Below are 23,648 nucleotides of genomic sequence, written 5' to 3'. Positions count from 1 at the left end.
TTAAATCAGAGGAAAAAAACATTAATTTACATGTCAATTGTGAAACAAAAAATCTGTTTTTATAAATGTTTATTCATTCTTTTACAGTGTTGATGATACGACTTCAATATATTTAATCAGTTAAAAAAATTAGTTTTACACATATTCACTGTTATTTTCAGTTTTTGAACGTTACAGTATTTCATCATTTTCTCTGACACCCGTGATGTGAGATTTTCAGTTTTTCATTTTTTACAGCGTACCTTTTCTCCATAAAGTCTACATCTGACAACTAAACTTTACAAAATTATGTTGATAATAAACTTCTAAATTTCTATCGTACCTTTCAAAACTGAAGTTTAGATGTGAGTTAGAAAACATTACAGTGTATGAAACATAAGAAAGTGACAATAAAACATTAAAAAAAGACAATAAAATAATAATGAAACTATAAAAATAGAAACAACAAAACATTAGAAAACGATGAAATGTTACACTATGTCCTATCTGTACAAGTGGGCTTTTTAAAGCCCTTTAAACCGACACATTGGGGGAATTTGTTGCAGTGAATTGGGGCTAAAACAGAAAAAGCTGTGTGGTTGTGCAGCATAAAGACTCTGCAGACCCACACAGGTGTTTGCAATTGCTCTGTCTGCTGATCCCTGCTGTCAGGTGCAAATGAGGCAGAGTTGCATGTAATTATTTCACTAAACTCTGTGCTCTAGAACAATAACAGGTTAATAGGTGGAAACACCTGTGTTAACATACAAATTGTGCACTCACTTTGCAATGCATCTGTTCTATTATTGATTTTATCAGCAGTCGACCAGCTGCAACAGTAAAATGCTGCTTAAACGTTAATGCATTGGCCAATATTCATTAAAAGTATAGGACTAACAGGTTTAACTCTGAACTTTAAGTACATTGAGCTAATTTTGCATACAAGAATTCTAAGATATTCTTTCACATGAGTAAATCGTTTTAATATCATTATAAGTTGCTGTCTCCCTCTAAAGAAGGCTTGGTTACCAAAAAGCAGACACCTTCTCCAGACATCCAGACATCCAGGGGCCATTCAAGACCATGTTTGACCTTGTGTGGAGAAATTTCCAGCAAACTTCCCGACCTCTTTTCTGTCTCAAAGACATTTTGACCAAACGACTCACAGCTGCTTCAGTTTCAGGATCTGTCTCACCATTACAGAGCCATCATTGATGTGATTAGTAACACCTGGACTTTACCTACAGCCACAATCAAAAATGTCTGCTGTGAAAAATTTCTGGCAGTAAAATACAACATATCTGTCTCCATAAATCTTGCAGATCTGATTCCAAACCTTTATAATCTTGACCTAATTAGTTTAGTTTAGTTTTTTAAAACCAAGTTACCTAAGTATACACAATTAAACCTTTAGCATGTTTCATATGAGACACTTTAGATTCTTTTAAAAGCAAATGAACGACACTATTATTTTTTATGCATTGTTATTTTTCATGCAGTTTATCAATACTATCACGTCACAAAAGAAATCTGTATCTTGTCTTTTTTACTATTTGAATTTGATCACTTTATAATGAAGCTGCTGTAAAAAAAAAAAAAAAAGACATTCATATGACTGCTGTAGATGAGCAAATAAAGTATCTGTCAATGTCCAGAGCAGCTTGGAGCCACTTCTCAACCAGCAGAGGGTGATCTTCACCCACAACAGAGCATCTGTCCTTAATTACATTTCTACACTCTGGTGGTTCACAGACTGCAACCTGAACCGAGAAACCGTCCAAATCTGAGATAAACTGTTTATAAACTCAGCTGCCAGTTTATTTACAATGTGCCATATAGGATATTAGAAACACATCTTTTGTATCACACAGTCCAGTTCAGCAGCAACTCAAACTACAGCCTCCAAAAAAAGGAAAGTTAAACCAACACCTCTTTAAATAGGTTTTAATATAACTGCCGTTGACTTTTATTGCATTGCATTAATCTATATTCGTTTTAGCTTGATTGTACATGGTGGAAGTACCTTCAGGAAAAAATGTTATCAACGTGGTGTTCTTTGATATTTTAGTGCTTCATATTATAGGATGATAGACATTTTAAAAAGTTTGTAATCGTATTGAGCATAACTGATAAAACCTTATCACCTGTTCTTGTAGCTTCTGATCAAATGGTCTTTAGTTGAAGACGGACTTTGCTCAGTAGTTTTCTCACTTTAAGTTATGAGAAAGTGCTGAACAATGGAAACTGGAGCATTTACATTTTCATGACTATCTGTTTATGGAGATCATGTGATTTGACTCAAAGCTCCAGAACAGCTGCTAAACAGACCTTAAAGTAAAATTGTTTCGTCAATTTGCTATTTCTAGGGTAACGAAGCAAACTTTACTAACTTTGTTCTGTGCAAGTGTCCCAGTATGTCATGACTGTGTAACACTAAGTCTGTATGAACAACACCCAACATACTGAAACAGCTAAATAGAATTCAGCCTTGTCATGATGACCAAGTAAATGACAGCTAAAAACAATTTAAGCAGTTTCATATATTTACATGTTTTATGCTTGATGATGTAACCGAGCTGATGCTTTAAAGTCAGTGAAGCGGGCATCATAAGTAGCTCATAGTTAGACAATACATAAAAAGTAAGTCCTTTTGTTGCTTTTCAACATTGAATCATGTTCGATTTAATTTGTCTTTTTTGACACAAATGTACAAAGTGAAAACAGATATCTACAACATAGTGCCAGTTAATGTATTGTAAAACATATCATAACATGTCCAGATGTGCAAGACTGACTGAGATCATCCACAGAGGCTCAGTGTTGTAATTGCATCCAAAGGTGCATCTGCCTAATAAAGGGCATGAATTAGTAAACAATCACTTGTTTTGCATTTTACATTTTTGACTACTTGACGTTACTTTGTAGAAATCTGGAAAACTGTTTTCACTTTGATGTGAAAGAATACTTTTTTTCGTCAATTCTTGGTCAAAAAAGGCAAATGTAAGTGACTATGATTCAATGTTAAATAGGAATAAAAGGGGAAAACTTTCAACACTGACCAACACTGTGTTGTCTAGCTGTGTATAATACTCATGTTTAGTCTGATTACTTCTTACTTCTCATATTTATTATCCCAAATGGGATGCGTTTGGAGACACTGCATCAGTCAGAACACAGTGCTTTACATTTACAGCATCCTACAAACTGCCTGCAGCAACACTTATTATTGACCCTGATCACCGTCAGTCATTGTTAAAAGATTCGTCCACATGATGACAAAATGAGCATCAGGCAGGGAGGTCAAAGGTCAGATGTTAACACATTAATCAGTTACACAACAATCAAATCTCATGTTAAAGGCCTCACCAGGTTTTTAAGTGTGTCAGTTTGGATCATCCGGCCTCATTCAGACACTGGAGACCTCAGTTGTACGTCTGTCTTGTGTTCTTTATGCTCTTCATGGTGGGCTACCCTCATTATTACGCCTATTGGGCCTCTCTGTGTACGTGACAGTGGCGCCGATATCACAAGCAGCTGTGAGAATGCTCCATGAGATAACCAGTACGTGTGAATCTGGTCTGAGGGCAAGAACATGCACACGGATGCATCCCCGCATCAGGACGAGGAGTGTGTCTTTGTTTGCCGGTGTCACATGTCTGCTCCTCCCAGCTCGGCCTTCTATAAAACGCTGGTGGTTGCAACAGCTCAGTGGGGTTTGCTTACTTCCACCCGAGGGGACTTCACTGTCAGCCCGGGCAAGACCGCCACACCGCCTCCACCTCCACTGGTGTCTGCAAACCGCCCCAAGCAACAAGCAAGCATGGCTCCTTTCGAGAAATCCATGGAGATGATGCCCTTCAAGCAGAGGAAATGCCTCGGTAAGACAATGTTTATTCCACTGCTACATCTAGTTGTATTAAGAAATTCACCTCACAGTGCGTTTTAAAGAGTAAAATGTGTATAAAATAGTGCATTCTACGTCTCCTTAGAAACAAGAAAAGATGAAGTGTGCAGCATTCGCTCAAAATTCCCCAACAAGTTGCCTGTGAGTTGGTTTAAATTCTGTTTTTTTGGCAAATGTAGTTGATTTCTTCTGTTTTTGAAACTACCAGTTGGTGTGTTGTTGTGTTCAGGTGATTGTTGAACGTTACCTCCGTGAGAAGACTCTACCCCTGCTGGACAAAACTAAGTTTCTGGTTCCCTTCGAGCTCACTTTGGGTCAGTTCCTCTGCCTGCTCAGGTAAATGATCTGTGCTTCACTGCATCATGGCGCAGACTAACTCCTTGAGCAGCTTGTTTTTCTTCTCAGTCCAACCCTCCCCTCTCTTCACTTTCTCCCCCGAGCTGTCACATTGTGCTTTGTTCCCTCAAATTCTCCACGCCTCTGCCTCCCTCACATTCTCTCCTGCTTTGTCCTCTAAATCTCTGCTGATTTCCGCCCTCAATCCGCCCTCTCCGACTGTCTTCCCTTTAGGAATAAGATCGCTCTGGACTCCACCCAGGCCCTGTTCCTCCTGGTGGCGGAGAAGAGCATGTCCTGCATGTCCTCCAGCATGGGGGAGGTGTATTCCCGTTACAGAGATACCGACGGCTTCCTCTACATCACCTACGCCTCGCAGGAGATGTTTGGAGCACCTCAGCCGGCAGCGAGGCTGCCCTGCTGAGCCCGACGCACATAAAATGAACTGACCAACAGTGGAGACGCCACACAGTCAAACTGGAGAAAAAGGACCAACTGAGCCAAACAGACGCTGTTGTTTTGTAGCCCCAAAACTGCACATCTGCCTACCTCATCAAACCTCTCTGGACTTTTAGACAAATAAAAACAGTTTGTTGGCTCCTCAGCTGGCCAAAACCGCACTGGGGTGGACAAGGCTCATCCTTTAAAGACTTTGGTTTGGACTGATTGATTATGTGACTGGCTTAAATAATGATTTCTGGTAAGAGAAGGGTTTTTTCTCAATATAGAAAATTGCTTGAGTCATTCTTTAAGCTACGGGAACAATGTAGAAGTTGCGACACACTGAGTGTTGGGATTTTTCTGTTCTAAAAACAAGAAAATATTCAAATTATAATGTCAGCATTTACCCTTCTGTTAGGTTTCTATGCAAGTAAAGTGTGTTTTCACATTGCTGTAGCTGCAGGACAGTAGAAGCCTGTCTAGTGGAGCTACACCTCCTCCTCCACCTGACAAATACAGGGTAAATATCTTAGATGGTAATCAAACTCCTTCTTAGCACTTATCCCCCCCTCTCCTTTTTTTTAATTGCTTCTTCGTCCTCCCTCGAGAATGTGAAACTGTCCCACAGATTCGTCATTACAGGAATTTCTGACTTGGTTTCATTTATTGCTGCTCTGATGTGTTTCTGTACCAAATAAATCACAAAATAAAGTCTCGCCCTTTTAATGTATTGATTTCGTGTGATATTTACTCGAGTCTCCTGAAGCGTTTAATTGCACAGGTAGTGATATAACTGAACTGGTGGTGCTTCATAATATCACAGGTTAGAAATTTGCATGTGTTGAGCTGAACAGGCTGCAGAGTGTCGTCACACATGATGCGGGGTTAAAACACCATCAAAATAGACGTCATTTCATAACCTTTCAGGGCTTTCTGGGGTATTTACTGAGCTATAGTGACCCATGTTGCAGCAGTGGGTTGGCTACACTCGAAGTCCCATCATCCCATCCTGCATACTCACACATGCAGGTGCTTCATTCCTCACCTGCCTCTGAGAAGTGGCACTCCCCCCCCCTCGTGAGTGTGTTACATAAGCCCGACCCAGTCAACTCTCTGCAGGGGTCAGTGTGTCAGAGGGCTGGAGGGGTTATTTTTAGACAGATACTGAGAGACAAGGGGAAAGAATGAGTCGGGGGTGGGGAGTGACAGGAATACAAACCAAAAACAAAGAATGAGAAAAACTGTAAAAAAGCTGCCCTCCATAAACAGTGGCAGAAAAAGGAAGGAAGAGGGGAAGAAGAGATGAGGGGAAAACGGTGACGTCTTCGCAGGGAAAGACAGGAAAAAGGAAACAATGTAAAGGAGAGATATACAGTGGTGAAGGGAGGCAGCTATCCAAACACACGGCGTACAGAAGCGCAGGGATGTGGAGTCGTACTGCCTCCCACTTCACACCACTGTGGCCATTCCAGCAGCTTTCTGGCAATACATTATCGTACCTGAACAGGAGGAACCGCCAAACTACTGCCAGCGGTAAATGGTTGTTTTGAGCATGAATGTTTTTCTTTTTTCAATCCTTTTACAGCATTTTACACAAGCTTTCGCTCCATTTTCACAGAAATAAAACATCCAAGTTATTCACTGAATTTTAATCGCTGTTGCAATTTAAATAAACCAAGTCTGCAGATTACATAAGCAGCAAAGAAGAAGATGCAGATGTCTGTATGGGAAACAATGAAGAATAAGATGGTTTTGCTCTATTGGTTAAATGATGAAATAAAATGAAACACACACTGTTTACGAGCAGCACCCAAAATAAAAGAAATTGTAATTTCCCCCCTTGTTTTCTGTTCCACAAATGTCACACACACACTTCAAATATACGCAAGAGGTTTCAGTGTGACATCAAATTAAGGAACTTCTTCTCTATGACTTTAGCCTTGTTCAGGACTTTTGGACCCCAGGCCATTTGGTTTAGGTGACAGGTATTGTTTTTTATTGTTGAAGATTATGTGTTTTAAATACAAAAAGAGGACATTTGTCATGCATTTGGAACCAAAAATACATCAACTTGACAGAAAAAATGCATTTAACATAGTAGTAGTCTACAATGAATACCAACAAATATTTTGCACATATTCTTTCTTGGGGTCCAGTGGAAAGACCTTCTTCATATGGCAACATGAAAGTCCTGAATAGGGTTAAAGCAAGCAAATCCAAGAGTCATACACCAATATTTATTGCTGTTTTACCAGTTATACATTATCTTTTTAATAATCTTTTTTTTATCCCTTATAAATCCCTATATTTTCTTAATTTTACATCCATCATATACATTTTGTAACCTGTGTTTGTATGTAAGGCCATACAGCTCACTACTATGTTACTGCTTTCCTGCTTTGCAACATTTGTTTTAAAGGTTTTTTTTTTTTTTCTTTTCCCCAGAATAAAACTTCAGTTGCATTGGTGAATCACTGAAATTAATAACATGAGGCACAGTAAATGTCAAACAATGAAGAAAACACCATAGCGGAGAGGGGAGATTACACTGACATTATTATTATTTGAGATGTCGCAAATATTTAATGATTCAGTCAGTGAAGCTGCAGCCTATGTCCACATCTGTCCTGACTCATATAATACACGTACTAAAGACTTAGGAGGAATTTATTAGAAAGGCAGCCAAGATTAGACTGAGTTATATTGTTTAATAACTGTCAGAAAGAGTTTTTTCAGAACATTAAAAGATCAGTGTGAAGTTGACCTTTGACCTTTTGGATATAAAATGTCAACACTTCCATTATTTCATCACATTAGACATTTGTGAGAACTTCTGTCATAATCAGCGTACCAATTATTGAACTACTACCTGTTTTGCGAGGTCACAGCGGCCTCGACCTCTGACCAGGAAAGTCTCATCAGTTTATCGTTGAGTCAAAGTGAGCAATTGTGCAAAATTTGAGGGAAGTTTCTCAAGGCATCCTTGAGATATGTGCTCAAATAAATGGGATGGCTGGATGGACAAACTGAAAACATAAAGCCTCAGCTTGCACAGAAGCATAAAATAAAAGTCCAAATTAAATACAAGAAAACTGTGCAGCTCTTTATTGCTGATGCACAATGCCTGCAGTAGTGCTGTGTTGATGCTGCAGTGGAGGACAGCTAAAAGAACACATAATGTTATAACTGGAGTCTGTATAAACACCTGCAGTAACTTATAAAGACACAAGAGAGCGCCTCTAGACTTGATCACATATAAAATGCCATGTGCATCTGATGCTGCCTGATAATCCGGTGAGTCAGTGTGCAGACTGTCAATAAGCCTCTGTGCAGGCTGAGTGTGCGGGTGAGATGGAGATGCATGACTATGAGTGTGGTATCAAAATGAAACGGGACATTGTGTTTTAGGAGGTAAGCTGGTGCTGCCAGCTGTGATTCAGAGGTCACATATATTCCACACAATCAGATGATGTTTCCAAGTTGAGGCTGATGAATCTGTAGAAATATGTCAGCATACATGACCAGACATGAAGTGAAACTGTTTTACGATGGTGTTTATGTAATTCTTGGCCTCCTTTCAATCACCTGGCTGCTTTTCTCATTACAAACACGGGTCACACAGTAAAACACCTGACGCATACTGACTGCTGGGGGTGATTTACATTTCGGTTTCTTATGTCTGCAACCTGATTTAATCATGCAAAACAGCCCACACATTCAGACCTGCACAGGTTATATAATAGCGGAGGTTCATAAGGTGAATATAAACAAGTTATATATATTCAGACTGTCATGACTGAGCTTCCCGTTCTTCTGTTTAGGATTTGCGCTCGTCTCCAAGAGTCTGGACTGACATTTTTGTAAATTGTCTCCATGTGTCCTCCAGAGAACGTCACAACTGTCGGCCTCGACCACTGTTTTAAATGTGCCCTCAAAAATATGCAGACAGAGGCGACTTGTGCCATGAGTAAATTACCTTATAAGTCCTCCTGAGGCTTCTGGTTTGACTCACCGTGGACTACAGAGGGCAGTAGAAGACACTAAAACTAATCAAATGAGTGCATTTAAAAGAAATGGATGACCTCTGGGTGACTCAGTCCTTGACATTACTCTCGATGACAAAAGACTACAAATCAAAAGCACAAAACTATGATTCAGTTCAGATTTATTTAGCAAATATTCATTATAATAAGTTTCCCCCCCTAGTTTTAATAAGTGGCACTTTGAGTAAGGCATTCTTCCGGCAACCCCAAACCACTGCTATGTGTCACAGACAGATTAAATACAGATCCACATAACCACGAGTCGGCTGGTACAGTTTTCCTTTTTATTTATCTGGCAAAATAATAAAAAGGGAAGCATTTGGAAAGAGTCAAAGTTAACAGTCAGGAAATACAAAAATATAGATAAAGCAATTCTAACAGCTGTTTTGATTTATTTCCTCCTTCTCTCTCCAAATGGGAAAAAACTATACTTCTTTGGATCAACATATAATAATATGGACTGTATATTTATAAGACATCTTTTACACAGGATGCAGAAATCCATGTTCAGCCCCATCATGCTACCTCCAGCTACCCATCAGTTCATGATCCAGTAATGTCCTTTCATCAGTTTGCAAATCAACCCCCCTCCCCTCATTTTTTCACATAGACACCTGAATATCCCCGAATGCACAAATATGGACCTGCCCTCCCTCCCTCCGTCCCTCCCAGAAACCCTCCAGTCTCTCTCTGGTGAAAAAGATCACAGCAATACCTCCTCTCGGTGTGTCAGGAAGCCTGGGGACTCGCAGCTCGGTGGAGGATGATGCTGTTTATGCCTGTGGCTGGAGAGTCTTGAACACGGTGCAGCGTGTTGACGTTGCTGATATCCAGGCTGATTCCCACCCTCCTCTCTGGACCGCTAGGCCTCTATCACTGTCCCACGCTTGGACGGGGGCACCAGGTGTTCAGGCAGCGAAGGCGGCAGCTCGTGGCCCTCCAGCTTCACCTTGATCAGGTGGTTGGCCAGGGCGAACTCCTCGTCATCCAGGAGCCCGTCTTTATCCACGTCTGCCAGCTTCCAGATCTTTCCCAGGACTGTGTTGGGCAGCTTGGACTTCAGCATCTCCTTCTTGGCTGCAGCACCAGACACTTTGCCATTGATGGGGGAGAGGGTGTAGAAGATCTCGTCGTATGTGGGCTTGTCGCGACCCACCACCCATTCCAGCTCATCGATGCCTTCGCTGGCACCCTCGCCATAGCCGTGGCCAAAGGGACCGCTCATGGTTCCCTCAAAGGCTCCACCCTTGACGGTCTGGCTGGGCATGGCGGCCTCCTCCTGGCGCACCATGGCCATGAGACGGGCGATGTCGTTAGCAAGCATGTCCTCCACTGCCTCCAGCAGTTTGGGCTTCAGCGCTACAAACTTGGAGAAGTCCTGACCATTCAGCAGCTCCTGAAAGAGGGGGTTGGGAGAAAACAGGAATTGGCGATAGAAATAGATCAGTCTTCAATGGCTACCAATGGGAGTAGCATACAAGAAGCAGGATTTCCTGACAAACCAGGAAAAATAAATCTCATCCCCGTCCTGGCCCATCCTGGAGGGCAAGAGCAGGAAAGAAGGGCAAAGAGGTAAAGAGTAAAGGTGAGAAGGTCGTTCTACTCTGAATGGTTTGTTTCTGATATTTTATCTAACACCCAAAAATAGAGCTGTTATTCCATCAAATCTGTATCTCCAGGTAGTACATCACGGTCTGTCATGGGAGTGGCTACATTTCTCTCTGCATTTATCTTGTAAAATCTCACCTGCATCTTGGCAAGGTTGGGGAAGTCTCCAGGTGAGATCTGGTGCTCCTTCTCTATCTTGTGGTAGATCTCTCCCAGGTTGGCTATCAGCTCTTTCTTTTTGGAGTCCTTTCCAAAAACACTCGGCATCTCCTTTTTCAGTGAGCTGATAATGTAGGCTTGCACCTGCACGCCATGAGAGGAACAGGACAGATCTTTTCAGAGATTATTGAACTTTTCACTATTGGACATCTTGTGTCCTTTGAAAAAAAGGAAAACATGGTGTATTCAAAGTGTATAGATTTTTTAGGTAGGCCATTTTAAATGTGTCAACTAGTTAATGAAAAAAAGACAAATCATATCAGGCACAAATTACCATTAAAAGCATCAGCTAAATGTTGCAAACACTTTTCTGTAGGGGATTTTAAAAGTTGAGACACATACTTATAGACTAAAAGCAAAAATAAAAAAACACCCTCTGCCATTTGTTTCTTCCAACATGTTACAAGGTTACTGGTTTCAAAACTGCCAGAATCATTGAGCGTGCTATTGTACCCACTTCTGCTTGTGGTTAATGTAGAAACAAACAACAAAAAAAAAACAAAGTTGCATTAGACAGGGCTTTTTTTGTATAACTCTCCCTTTGTAGGTAGAAGAGAGGAGGTAGTGGTGACAGAATGAGAAACAACGAAAGCGAAAATAGGACAGTGAGGACAAAAAAATGTTTCTTTAGCCTTTCCAACTGCTTCCAAGTATAATAATGTCAGTGTGTGAGTCGGTCCACCACTTATTCATGGTTCTCTAAGTGGGAATCCTGCTGACTTTGGTAATCTCATGACTTTTCCTGCAGCGTCACTAAGAGGCCGACATTTATGGTTTTGAGTGAAGGCAACTACAGATGGATTCTGATTAAATTTGGCGTTGACATTCATTTTCCAATGAATTTTCACTTTCACTTTCAAACATTAATTTCTCACTCTCTCCGCTTTTGACAAAACAGCTGCAAACATAATGACACTGGTGTCAGCCTCAGCTGTATCCATTAATTAAAACCGTGAACATGATAAACTGCAAATCTGTAAACAGCTAATTAACATTGCCACTAAGAGCATGTTAGCATGCTGGCTTACTTAGCTCAAAGCACCGCTCTGACTCACAGAGTAGCTAGCATGGCCGTGGCCACCTAGTCCTGCTAATACTGACCTTGGCGAGGCGGGCTCGTTTGATGAGGTCGTTAAGTTTGCGTAGAGCTGCGTTACGTGGCAACGACTGGATGTCCACAAACAGATCCTGCTCCTCTGCCTCAAACAGCTTCCTGTTGTCTGGAACCAACAGGGGTTGAGCCCAGAACGATCCAATGTACACACGAACCACCTGGAATTAAGTTCGTACAGGTTAATCTCCATTTATCTTCACTTCCTTCAGGTTACACTTTAGTGCCCACACCCACACAAGAGGAAATTCTTTCACAGGCCACACACATGACACTGCAATCTGGCTGTTGTATAAACAGCCACAAAACATTTCTATACTCCAAAAATAGGATGTGTGATGAACGCAGCTCTCTGAGGTTGTGAATGAAGCAAAAATAAAAATTTAAAATGTGTGTTCTGTGCTTCATGTTCTGTCTAAAGCCTACACAACGCAATTCAGTCAAAGTCAATAATTAATTATCTACATGTTTCAAAGGTTTCTGTTGGATCAGTTTATGAATATGGCTCTTGATCAAACATTAACTACAGTCAGGGACTAATCATAAGACAGGCTGTGTCATGTGATATCAGGTAGGACATGGGATTTGAAAGAGATGGCACTATAACTGTGTTTCACTTTCATTACATTCATTCATTAAGGAATATTTTCCCGAATGTCTTTAGGCAAAGTGACAACCCGAGAACACTACTTTACTTCATGACCTTTGTGAAGACTGGCCTAAGAGTTCCAGATTTTCCTTTGAAAACATTAACTGACTGTGACCTCTCTCTTCTACGCCCTAACAACTGATTACTACCAGCTGAAGAAGGCAAGTTCCTGCAGATAGTGTGTTAAAAAGTACAAGCTTGAATTGTGTAGACCGACACTGTTTCTGATCTTTATTCCAGTCAGATCAATTCAAGCATGATCAATTTAAAACACATTTCACACATATATTACACAAAAACACGAGTGTTTAATGCTATAGAAAAAAAATCTTTGTAGTGAATTTACTATGTAACTACAACAACCTTGGTCTCACTATTGTTATAGTCTGGTTTTGACTGGACTCCGTATTATTTACATTCCTCTGCAACGTTTTCTTTCTTTTTCTTTTTTACCTCGGGTGTGTTGATGATTTTTCCCAAAGACCACATCAGCGCTCCGTAGACTCTCATCAGCTGCTGTGTGCTGATCTGGTCCGCCTTGTTCAGTACCACGCGCATTTTGTCCTCGTGGTTCTTGAGAGCACGGATCACCTCGGAGAACTCGTCCGAGATATCCAGCTTGTGGGCATCAAACAGGAGGATGATGCGGTCCACGCGCTCGGCAAACCACTCAAGCACCGCGGCAAAGTCATATCCTGGAGAGGGAAAAGGAGAGCAGATCGACTGTTTAAAGATCTGCAAACATTATTATCTGCAGACATTATTAGCTTTGTATATAGCTGATTTGATGGGCCTTTTCACTGCTCTGAATTGAGAGACTAAGGTGGGGTCAGAATAACATCGCATTTTTTAAAGTATTTAGGCTGCAAGCATGACATGAGTTTTCCTAAAGGATGCTGCATTACCATATCTGTGAGCAACAACAGGTATGTCAGCTGATAAGCTCTTATTGTGAACTTACTTGCGGTTACATACATAAACTCAAAGTTTGATCACATGAGAACCAACACTGACACTTAAATACAGTACTCAGAAGTTCTGGGTACAGAGGACGACACACTGCTAGCATGTGTGCCGACTGTGTACTACTATTTCCACAGTTCTTGTTAGTATGAAACCATATCTCACATTTTACATTAGTACTGTGTTACAAATACAAAGCACACGAGTGTGGTAAAATATAAAGTTTTTAAAGTTTAGCTCAACAAAGAGTTAAATGGCTACAATAAAACAATCAATTGTGTATTAAAGGAGTTTTAATTGTGGGTTCCACATTCATACTCTTAGTCATGTTGATCTAGTAATGTTTAGATAAGGGCTTTCAAGAGGCAGGGCTTTATCCCCTGGTTACCGATTAACAAGCTTTACTGAGACAGCAGAGAAGTGTGTAAAGGCAAAGACTAAACTCTGTCCCTCTGTAAATCTGACTTGTCAATCTACAGCCTCAGGAATGAATGACCTCTAGCAGGAACAGAATCTGCAATCTGCTTTACAAAAACCAAGCTTGCTGATGAAAGACTTAGAAAACTAGGCAAGAGGACAAACACTTGACGTGAGGTGGTAAAATGCTATGTGCTGTCAGTAGTGACAATAACATTTAAAAAAGTTATTAAGAACAACGATGTGCAGTAAACACATTTAATTACTGCCTGACCACAGACACTGTACTATTCGCTTCCTTTGGCAATGTAGGAAACAAGGGGCTAACCGAGATTACACAAAAACATGCCTTTCTGAGTTTTCATCTGCCTTGAGGAATGAGCAGGGACTACAGAGTTGTGGTTTTGATTAGTGTCTGTGTCATCTGATCAGAAAAGAATGCAGTCGCTCTAAAAGCTCATCTCGGCTGCTGCACAATCAACGCCAGATCTGCTGCACATGCATTCCAACATGGCTGGCTTTTGTCTGTGGCCAAATACATGCGTACAAAAGAGGGACAGAGAGCGAGATATAGTCGATAGAGAGTATTACATAGTGATACAGAAAGATGAAGAGGGAGACCGAGAGAAGAAGTAAAAAAGGAGAGTGAGAGAAAAACGAGGAAGAGTAAAAGCGACAGTAAGAAGCAAAACACAACTGGAATTAGAAATGGACAGAGGGATGGACACAGGAACACACCCTCTGCAAAAAGGAGCTTATGCACATGACGGGAAAAGGACAATATTTTAAGTCCAAGATCCCAGTGGGAGCCAGCTGAAGACATTTGTTCATTCGCTCTTAAGTCTGTTTTTACCACACGTGTCAGGGAATCAGAGAGAGAGACAGCTGGCCGAGCCCAGACTTACTTATAGCACATAGCATCAACAACTGCTATGTGTGGCCCATATGCGCAGACATGCAGGGATGACAAATTTGGACGGGCTTTCAAATCATGTGTCGTACAGAGCGAGCAGAGCAGTGGAAAGACCACTGAACATATTTTCATTCAAATCTTCTGCATAATTGAGGGATAATTTTGGCATAGTTTGCTTTTTTCTGAGAAAAACCATGAAGCTACAGACAGCAGTCAGTTAGCTTAGCTTAGCATAAAGCCTGGAGATATGTTGGCTCTGTTCAAAGGCAACAACATCTACCTACCAGCCTGTCTAAAACGCACAAGTAAACATGCTACATCCTATTTTTCTGAATCCATACATAAAAAGTGTAAAAATAAATTCAAGTTTATATTCTTAATTCTTAAAAATGGTCAAAAATACCCACTGACATGGCTTTTTCAATGTGACAAAGAGTCCAGAGTTTATTACAAAGGTTATCCATCTTCCCACCAAATTCTCTGCAAGAACGGGCATTTCGCAAAATGTCAAACTAATTCTCAGAACAAGGCTACAGAGTTACACGTTATGGCAGCAAGTTTCAGCTGCACTTCTGAGAAATCCGTTTTTTTCTGTCCGCTAAATTTTGCTGAATGGCTTCCAGCATATCAGCATTCACTGTCAAGTCATTAAGAGTGACTCTGGGAAAGGCGACAAACAGTTCTGCAAAATCACAGTTATATTCTAGCTTTCACCACTTCAGTTGACTAAGGAACAAACCCTGAGCCACATATGCTGACCTAAACAAAAATGAAAACATGGTCAGAGTGTTATGCAATGAAAAAGCTCCGTATCCATGAATGGACCTGACAGTTTCTCAATATTTTCTGAAAGCTTCTGCAGTTGTGAAGTTATGTCAATCCTACCGTGCTGCTCTACACTAAAAACGCAGAAATGTTTGGCGATATCTGAAAGGTAACACACAGCCCTTGTTAACTGTTTAACATTGAGGGAAAGTCTGAAATAACACCATAGCTTCCTGTAGGCCGGTACAAAGTTAATATCTGCCATTATTCTGAGTGCAGACACACACACGCATGCCCGTCACACTCGAGCTGCACCATCCAATCAGTTCTGTTTATATATGACACAGTCAGTACAGTATGTCTGTGGAGTACAGTATTGTAGTGATGTTTATACAGAAACAAAATGGGGGATAATGTGTGTGAGAGAATGTGGGTGTGTGTGTGTGTGCTTCAGAAAAGGGAAAAGTGTCTTTGAGAGTAAGAATGTGTAAGCATGTATGTATAGAAACAAAACTGTCTGAGGTGTGAGGCGTCAGAATTAAGTCTGCTCCTCATCTCCTTAGACAGGGTCACCTCAGCTTGTTCCAGTCTCTTCATTCATTCCTTTGGCTCATTTTCAGATGACAATCATTTACACTCGTATGTTTACAGTCGCTTGTTTGGCCTTTTCAGCTTCTTTGACGTCAGTCTGTCTTACCTTCTCTCCTAGCTCTACTTATTAGGCTCTGAAGTGACAGATTAGTTTCATTCTTGATTTATAGTTTTCAAATACATCCGATTAAAAAGAAAAAGAAAAATCCCTCACGCAGAAAAGCCACTGTACAATCAGATAATTGTCACTTTGGCTTGAAAATGCCTTAAATTATTAATTAAATATCAAATTACTTGCAGACAAATTTTTTACTTCTTAATGTTTTCCTCTTTCCTGTCTTCCTGTGTCTCACGGGACTAAATAATAAAGAACAGGCTGGAGGATTGTGTAGCAGCGCTGCGCAATACAGTCAGCGGTGGCGATGGTGGTGAGGGGGGGGAAGTCTTGGGAAACTCTCTGCTATGTTTGCCATTTTACTCCATTTCCTTTCCCTGGAGTACACAAAAACTCTACTGCGTGTATGTGCACTTCCGCTTAAAACAGGCTCGCATCAGGTAGAAAAAGCAGAAGCTATGTTCAGCTGCACTGTTATCTTTTGCCTCTGTTCTGTAGGATCATCAAAAGTTTGAAGAAAACTGTGCATGTAGCAATTTTGAAGTGACCCTGCAGGTCACAGTATCGTTGGAGCACGTGGATAAAAATATGAATTGATTTATTTCCGCAGCGCAAAGGGAAGTGACTCAGATATGAGAGTGATAAATAATACAGTGTTAGTCAAGCAAAACGGGGTATGTATAATTTTTAAAAGTAGTAAAGCAAATTTAAAAAATTGCAATAAAGAGGCCATATTTCCAGGTATCAGTATAATGTCAACATCTTAAGCAAAAATCCAGCTCAGGGGTGATATTAAAACAGAAAGAAAATGATGCAAGGATGTGGAAAAAAAACCACAGGTACAGAGGCAGGAAATGAACTTTTAAGTGCTGCGTGCCACCTCCTTCAAACTGTCAAGCTGTGAAGGCCTCAATAAGATTTACATCAGCTGTTTGGTTAGGCTTTGACCTGGGGGTTTAAAGAGTTAAATACAGGTTTGACAGCGCTTGGAGCAAAAATGCTACAGTTGATTTTGTGGAGCACTTGCCAAACAAAGATACTAGTGAGAAACTTAGGGAAAGGAAGGCCGGTATGTAGGCTGTTAAAGCAAGTTTCCTTTTTCTTATCTGAACTTGTGACTTCCTTTGGGTTTATTTTGCATGGGTGTTTTTGAATAATGTATGTCATAGGTTTTGAGCAGAGGGTGTGGCGGTAAACACTACTAATACGAGTGACGTGTGGGTGTATGTATGTGAAGCAGACCTCTGCTTATCCTCTGTTTCTCCCCTGACAGAATTCCAGGAGTATCGATGATACTGATGCTCTCCAGGACAGGGTTAGGCATCTGAGCACACATGAACCTGCAGAGAAAATAGAGAGATGAGAGACACAGAAGCAGAGAGGTGAGAAACAGAAAGTAAAAGAGAGAGCGTATTAAGAGAGAGTCACAGTATTGAGAGCGTGACATATAGGGGTAGCAAGACAGAGGAAGAGAGCACAGAAAACCAGTCTGGTGAGAATGTTTATACATAAGCTTGGCATTAAACAGACATTTCTCTGGAGCTTGATAACAGCCTCCTCACTCTCAGGCACTAACATGTGGAATATCTTTGCTGGAAGAGATATACAACACAAATTAGCAGCAAATGGAAGAAAAAAAAAAAGGGTTAAGGTGGCACGTACAATCCCCTTTTCAGAATCCTTGCAGTTAAAAACTGTTTTCATTAAAATTAGTTGATAAAAGTAGGTACATTTCTAAACAAAATGACACTTTCTCCATACTGCACATCAGCTGCTTGGCCTTTATGTTCACACTGTGGCTGCAACTAACAATTACTGTCATTACTGATTAATTAGCCCACGAATGTCATCTGTAAAATGTCAGAACGTTGTGTAAAAAAAAACACATTAGACGAACAAAGAAGGCAAATCATCACATTAAAAACTGGAACCAATTATCAATCGTTTATCTAGTCATAAACTTTAACTAGTCATTGAATCTTTTGTATAATAATGATAAGTTGCAGGGTGGTTGACACCTTGATTGTAGTTTGGATGTTTTTTCCTTTACAACAACAGTGAAATTACATAACAACAGAGTCAGATTTTCCAAACAGTGCGGGAGCTTTGCTTGTAGGAGGTCAGCATTGATGCAAGAATGTTTAATAAGGGAAACACTGGGACAATACATGATAAGCTATAAATTGTAGGCCTGAGTCATTCCCACTGCAACATAATTCACTACACAATGGACTCATTTAAGCTGTTGCACTGAGGTTTAAACTTTAAAGGAAAGTGTCGCTCTCCAACAGAATTCAAGCCAAGACACCCACACACACAAACACAGACAGGCATACGCACTATAAAGCATGAAAGAAGATGACTGGTTTTGCATAAACCCACAGTGGCCCGCTCAGGACAAAGAAGGGGATTGTTGAGACACCCCACAGCTCAGAGTACTACTTCTCACTCTGCTGCCCTTGCAGCCAAACTGAACCGATACTCTCAACATGAGCTCAGAGGCACCCGGTCATAAGACCAGGAAAACCGTGCTTTTACATTCCTGCTACAACCACACTCAGGGCAGAAACACATACACACACCACAAACCCTAACAGAGGTCCTATACCACACGCAGGGGAGGAAAAGGAAAAATCTACAAAGACCAAGTCAAAGAAATATGAGAAAATGGCTTCATGCATGGAGATCCTATGCATGATATTACAGTACAATAACAGTGACGGTCAAAGATAACAAACATGCAGATTTTTCCCTCCCTCTCATAGCTCATGGCGTATGTTATCACGCTGGAATTTTGGCTCAGGTTTTCCATTTAACTATCTATCCTAACATTTTTCCACCCAGAGCTTGTAGGAAAAAATGCTCAGATGAACTCAAGCTGGAATTCTTTGAAACAGAAGACCTTTCCAGGCGTGGGGGCCCCAGATTATCTCCTGAAAAAGTGGAAAATCCATCCTCTCTGTGAGGATGAGTTGGCTGGAATATTCCACATCAGACCTGTCCTGTGATTGGAAGTCTGGCTCCAACTCCTGACAGAAGGTCTTCCTCTTCTGCCCCACCTTCTGACCTATGACCTTCCCTCACATCGTAACCTCAACTTCCCACAGAGAAGAGGAAACAGGGTGGCTGTCGCTAGCACTGAACATGTGAACAGGGAGGTTAAAACTGTGTTACTTTTGCACGTTTGCTTCCTGTAAAATCGTGCCTTGTGTGGATAATTAAATGATCTCGTGTATCTGTATCTGCATGTATCTTCATGTAAATTTGTTACACTCTCAAAGCTGTACATGTATCAGCCCCTATCTCAGCAAAGTGCAGAGTCAGTGTCCTGGAATAACAGGACTTGAGCAGGACAGGACGGAGCAGGACAGTGTGGGCTGGGGTGGGCCAGTGCGGAACTTAAACTTTGCTGACGCTGGTTTTACTGACTAATGGCTTACAGAGAGCACAGAAATACATTGGGGCCCTCTGACTGCAGTGGCATTTTAAATAAAAGGGAACAAGAGTTGAAAAATGTGCATGCTTATCTGGAACTGGAAAACAAGTATTAACTTACTTTTGTGGAAACATTTGGTACAAAATGACTGCACAAGCAACGAGAGGCAACCAGAAACCAGGATGCTGCAAAATGGAAATATTGAAAAACTGCAAAAATTGGCAAGCTAGCAGAGTACACTGTCCATTACCTCTTAGAACTGCCAAAACCAAAAGCAAGCTGTAGATGTAAGAATCGCATGACTGATTTCTGTTTACTCTCTTCATAAATAACTGCTTATACTCAGGGTAAGTCCCATCTGAGCCTGGTAGTTAAAGTCTAATCTGAAGGTTAAATGACTATGGTTAAGAGCTACAGAGAGAAGCTGCCATCACAGTCTCCTCAAATCAGTTAATTAACAGTCTGACACTTGATATCTCACATCTACTTTTACGAGTAAAAACACACTGAACCAACCAGCAGCTGAAGGCCAGTCCAAATACTTTTGGCCTCCTGAGAGGAAAATGGAAAACTGGCCAAGCCTGAGGCAGAAACAGTTCAGTTCTAAATCTGAATCTGCTTCTTGGCGGATAGTTTTATCAATTATAGGCCTGTCCTCTATGGCTTTGTGCCATTTGACCTGTTCAAACAGGTCATGCACCTGTTATTGTCATACTCACATATCCTGTTATGCATGATCATGTGAGCTCAAAGCCATCGTATGATCACTGAAGCCTGCATATGCCTCTGACACAGAGATGGAGACTGAATTCAAAGAGAACCACAAGCCCCATGATACTACGGGAATGTGTCCAACAGTTTGACAAATGATGCTGGGATGGACAATAGCCTTTGTTTATACACAATCTTATCTGGTTTCCCCTTAAGTCCGTAATAAACTCCTAGAAGTGAATCTTGGCCTGTGAAGACGAGTGCTCCCCTAGAAGAGTTATCTGGAAAGCACTACTTTATTTTTTTTTTTTAGAGTCTGAATGATGGTACTTGGCAGAAGACTGCAGTCATGCAAGATAAGGCTCTTCATAATGGAAGGAAGGGATGTCAATGGATAATGGGAAATAGGCCTAACAAGGGAAGTGTCAGCTCAAGTGTTTGTATTACGACAACATATGGCAACACAACCCACTTGATAATCTGAAGCTAATAACAGATTAAGCTCAGGACAGTTAACAAGTTAGTCATTTGTTTGTGCATTATTTGACCATCTGTTTGGCTGGTGATTCCTGCACAGGATGACACCACACTGCAACCGGGGAGAGAAGGAGACATTTCCCATCCTCTACAGGAAGTGACGGCATCAACAATCAGATGATTAACATCTGATGTCATCACAAATCCACACACAGTAGGCTGGATTTGGATGCTCCAGGTTTCACCAGGCACTGTCATGCCGGCTATGACTCATGGCACCTTGCTCTCTGAGCTGGACTGTGAGGAGCTCCTTACACATTTCAATAAAACACTTTGAGACTTTCCATTGTCCTTGGCTCTCGTTTCTTTTTGCAAAAACACACCAAGCCAGCCAAGTTCTTTTCTCTACTATTCATTTAGGTCACTTTCACTTTTGCTTTTATTTTGCTGTTTTCTATAATTTCCACATTTTTTCCACTTTTATGTTGCATTAACTGGTGAAAGCCCCACCTGCTGAATACTTCTGAGTCACATGAGCTTCTGCCTTGTTGCGTCAGAGCTGCACATGAGGCTGAATAGCAGACATAAGTGTAATTCATTATCGTGCTCTGGAAATTTCCTAAGAACATCTGTTATAACTGGATGATCAATCACATTGGTCAAACTCCGGCAAGCTAAAATGTCTAAACACATCAGCGAAACACCTGCTGACTCATCAACACCCACTCTGGTGCCATGAATATATTACAATACTATAAGATAGATACAAAAACCTTTAACCCTTTGTGATAAGATTTCCAAAGGTAGTGAATAAGGGAGTTGGCTTGTTAATATGTACTGATGTGGTAACAGTTATATGGCCTGGGGATGTGGAACTCATGGTACCGACATCCGGGGACAGAACAAGGTCAGCGTGTTGCCTGGCAACATCGCTTACAACTATTTCCATGTTCAAGGGGCCGCGCTGTGACATTGGGACAAAGTGATCTGTCAAGAGTGACTCTGCCAGGTGCTTTACGGACCTGAGGAGGGGTATGACACTATGTTAACTGGAAGGATCTGATGCAAAGTGAAAGGGAAAGGACTTCTTGTTAATGGGATAACATGCTGGAAAGCACCTCTCTGTCCTTTTGCTTTGCTATACACAGGCTGGATATGCCACCTGGCTATTGACACCAAACACCCGCATTCTCCTAAGATGATGAAAGAGGGAAAACTCTCACACACACTTGGCTCTGCTGGAAAGATTGTGCAACAGCATACTGTGAGTCTACCTTGAAAAAGTTTGGTACGTGCAAGGACTTGTAGGGAGGGTATTTAAATCCCAGGTGATGCGCTGTTATGACAAGTTTCTTCACACACAGCTGTATTAACTAATGACAGCTCAAGATAAGCATAACACCGACATGACATGTAGTCATTTCATTCACAAATTATGAACCAACTCTAGGCTTTAAGGGCTCATTTTCTACAATCCTAGGGTACTACATTTTTCACATTGCTCAGTCTAAGCTCTTTAGTGAGGTCTACCGGAAGTTGGCACTGGCTTTACCTGTTGAGAAACGCGTTCCCAAAAGCGTTGAGTTTGCGGAAGGGCTTCTTGGGGTCGACAACCAGGGCATTGCCCGGTATCACCCCGTCCTGTTCACCGTGCATCACCGCGATGAAAGAGTCTGTGGTCGGCTCGGGGCCAATCCGCATACCGGGGAAGTCCTGCTCCATGAGGTGGCGGATGAACGTGGTTTTCCCGGTAGAGTACTGACCCACCAGGAGGACCATGGGCTTGTTGTCGAAGTCGGCATCTTCGAGTGCAGGGGAGTGGAAGTCGTGGAATCGATACGTGTCCTCCAGCGGGAACAGCTTGGTCCGGTAGAGCCGCCGCAGCCCCTCCGAGACGTTCTGAAACAGCTCGGGGTCCTTCCTTGAGCTTTTCTTGAACATGGTGACTGATTTTTCGCCCTTAGTTGACACAGCTGTGTCAGTCGCCCCTTGAATAATTATCTGGTTTAGGTGGTGTGTGTCTCTCACACCGCCGAGAGAGTAGCTGCCTGCTGGAATGAAGCAACGACTGGGCGAGGTCTTGGAAGTTTTTGTCTCCTCCCTCCTCTTCGCTAGCTAACCAGTAGCCACGCACTACGAGTCATTCAGGGAGGACTCCTTATTCAGCGGACTCTGGCTAATGTAGGGCAGCCTCACACACTCCAACGCTAACGCCGAGCTCTGAGCAGGTATATACCGTCTAATACTACACGGTGGTAGCAGAAAAAACACTAAAACCAAATACAGTCTGTGTTTTAAGCTCTTAACGGTCGACTGTCGTTCAGCAACCGGCTGTCAGTGTTCTTCTTCGTCTTCTCGTTTGGGGGTTGGTTTCACCGCCCCCTGCTGGTTGGAGTGTGGACCGGCCTGTCTGACATTTAAAGTCACATTTATTCATACCCTTCCATCAAAGAAAAGGCAAAATACAGTCACTCAAAAAACTGGAAACTGAAAAAAGTAATAATAAATAAATAAATTGCTAAATTAGTGAAATAAGACATTGCTTTTGAATTGTAGTTGAAAGGAATAATTGAAAAAAAAAAAACTGTCCCGGACAAAGTAGAGGACTTTGCTATCAACAGGTGCAGAAGTCTGATTGAGAGTTACAGAAAACACTTGATTGCAGTCATTTCAAAGGGTTGTTCATCCAAATACTAGTTTACGGGTCCCATCATGCTTCTTTGGTTGTTGTTGTTGTTTTTTTTTGTTGCTGTTGTTGTTTTTTTTATATATTTCTGTTGAACCACAATTCAAAAGCAATGTCATGATGTTCATTAAATCGTTATTTATTATTACTTTTGTCAATTTCAACTTATTTCAATGACACCTGTACTTTTCCTTCTTTAATGGGAGGGTGTGAATAAATTTGAGGACGACTGTACAACATTCGCCTAAAAACACACACACGCAAAACTTATTTGTTTGTCTGAG

At 41.3% G+C, this 23,648-nt stretch overlaps 2 protein-coding genes across 2 annotated transcripts; one reads left to right on the top strand and one right to left on the bottom strand.

Moving 5' to 3' along the window:
* Nucleotides 1-3,561: 3,561 nt before the first annotated feature.
* On the top strand, nt 3,562-5,390 carry map1lc3cl (microtubule-associated protein 1 light chain 3 gamma, like). The gene is made up of 5 exons (XM_008280322.1): nt 3,562-3,857; nt 3,969-4,024; nt 4,113-4,219; nt 4,454-5,095; nt 5,134-5,390. The coding sequence occupies exons 1-4, from the start codon at nt 3,572-3,574 to the stop codon at nt 4,641-4,643; spliced, it is 639 nt and encodes a 212-aa protein (XP_008278544.1). The 5' UTR covers nt 3,562-3,571; the 3' UTR covers nt 4,644-5,095; nt 5,134-5,390.
* Nucleotides 5,391-8,808: 3,418 nt separating this feature from the next.
* On the bottom strand, nt 8,809-22,937 carry LOC103356238 (EH domain-containing protein 1-like). The gene is made up of 6 exons (XM_008280321.1): nt 22,231-22,937; nt 17,297-17,394; nt 12,744-12,985; nt 11,632-11,802; nt 10,450-10,614; nt 8,809-10,099 (listed from the first exon to the last, which is right to left on the bottom strand). The coding sequence occupies exons 1-6, from the start codon at nt 22,617-22,619 to the stop codon at nt 9,566-9,568; spliced, it is 1,599 nt and encodes a 532-aa protein (XP_008278543.1). The 5' UTR covers nt 22,620-22,937; the 3' UTR covers nt 8,809-9,565.
* Nucleotides 22,938-23,648: the final 711 nt, after the last annotated feature.

The sequence above is a fragment of the Stegastes partitus genome, unplaced genomic scaffold (genome assembly GCF_000690725.1).
Source record: "Stegastes partitus isolate 25-593 unplaced genomic scaffold, Stegastes_partitus-1.0.2 Scaffold190, whole genome shotgun sequence".
NCBI lineage: Eukaryota > Metazoa > Chordata > Actinopteri > Pomacentridae > Stegastes > Stegastes partitus.
This window is presented reverse-complemented; position numbering and strand designations above follow the sequence as displayed.

Coding starts and splice junctions, on each gene's coding strand:
- map1lc3cl (XM_008280322.1), top strand. CDS start 3,572: ATGCACACGGATGCATCCCCGCATCAGGACGAGGAGTGTGTCTTTGTT. Junction 3,858..3,968: donor CAAGCAGAGGAAATGCCTCG/GTAAGACAATGT, acceptor ACGTCTCCTTAG/AAACAAGAAAAGATGAAGTG. Junction 4,025..4,112: donor AATTCCCCAACAAGTTGCCT/GTGAGTTGGTTT, acceptor TGTTGTGTTCAG/GTGATTGTTGAACGTTACCT.
- LOC103356238 (XM_008280321.1), bottom strand. CDS start 22,619: ATGTTCAAGAAAAGCTCAAGGAAGGACCCCGAGCTGTTTCAGAACGTC. Junction 17,395..22,230: donor GGGAACGCGTTTCTCAACAG/GTAAAGCCAGTG, acceptor TTTTCTCTGCAG/GTTCATGTGTGCTCAGATGC. Junction 11,803..12,743: donor AAATCATCAACACACCCGAG/GTAAAAAAGAAA, acceptor ACTTAATTCCAG/GTGGTTCGTGTGTACATTGG.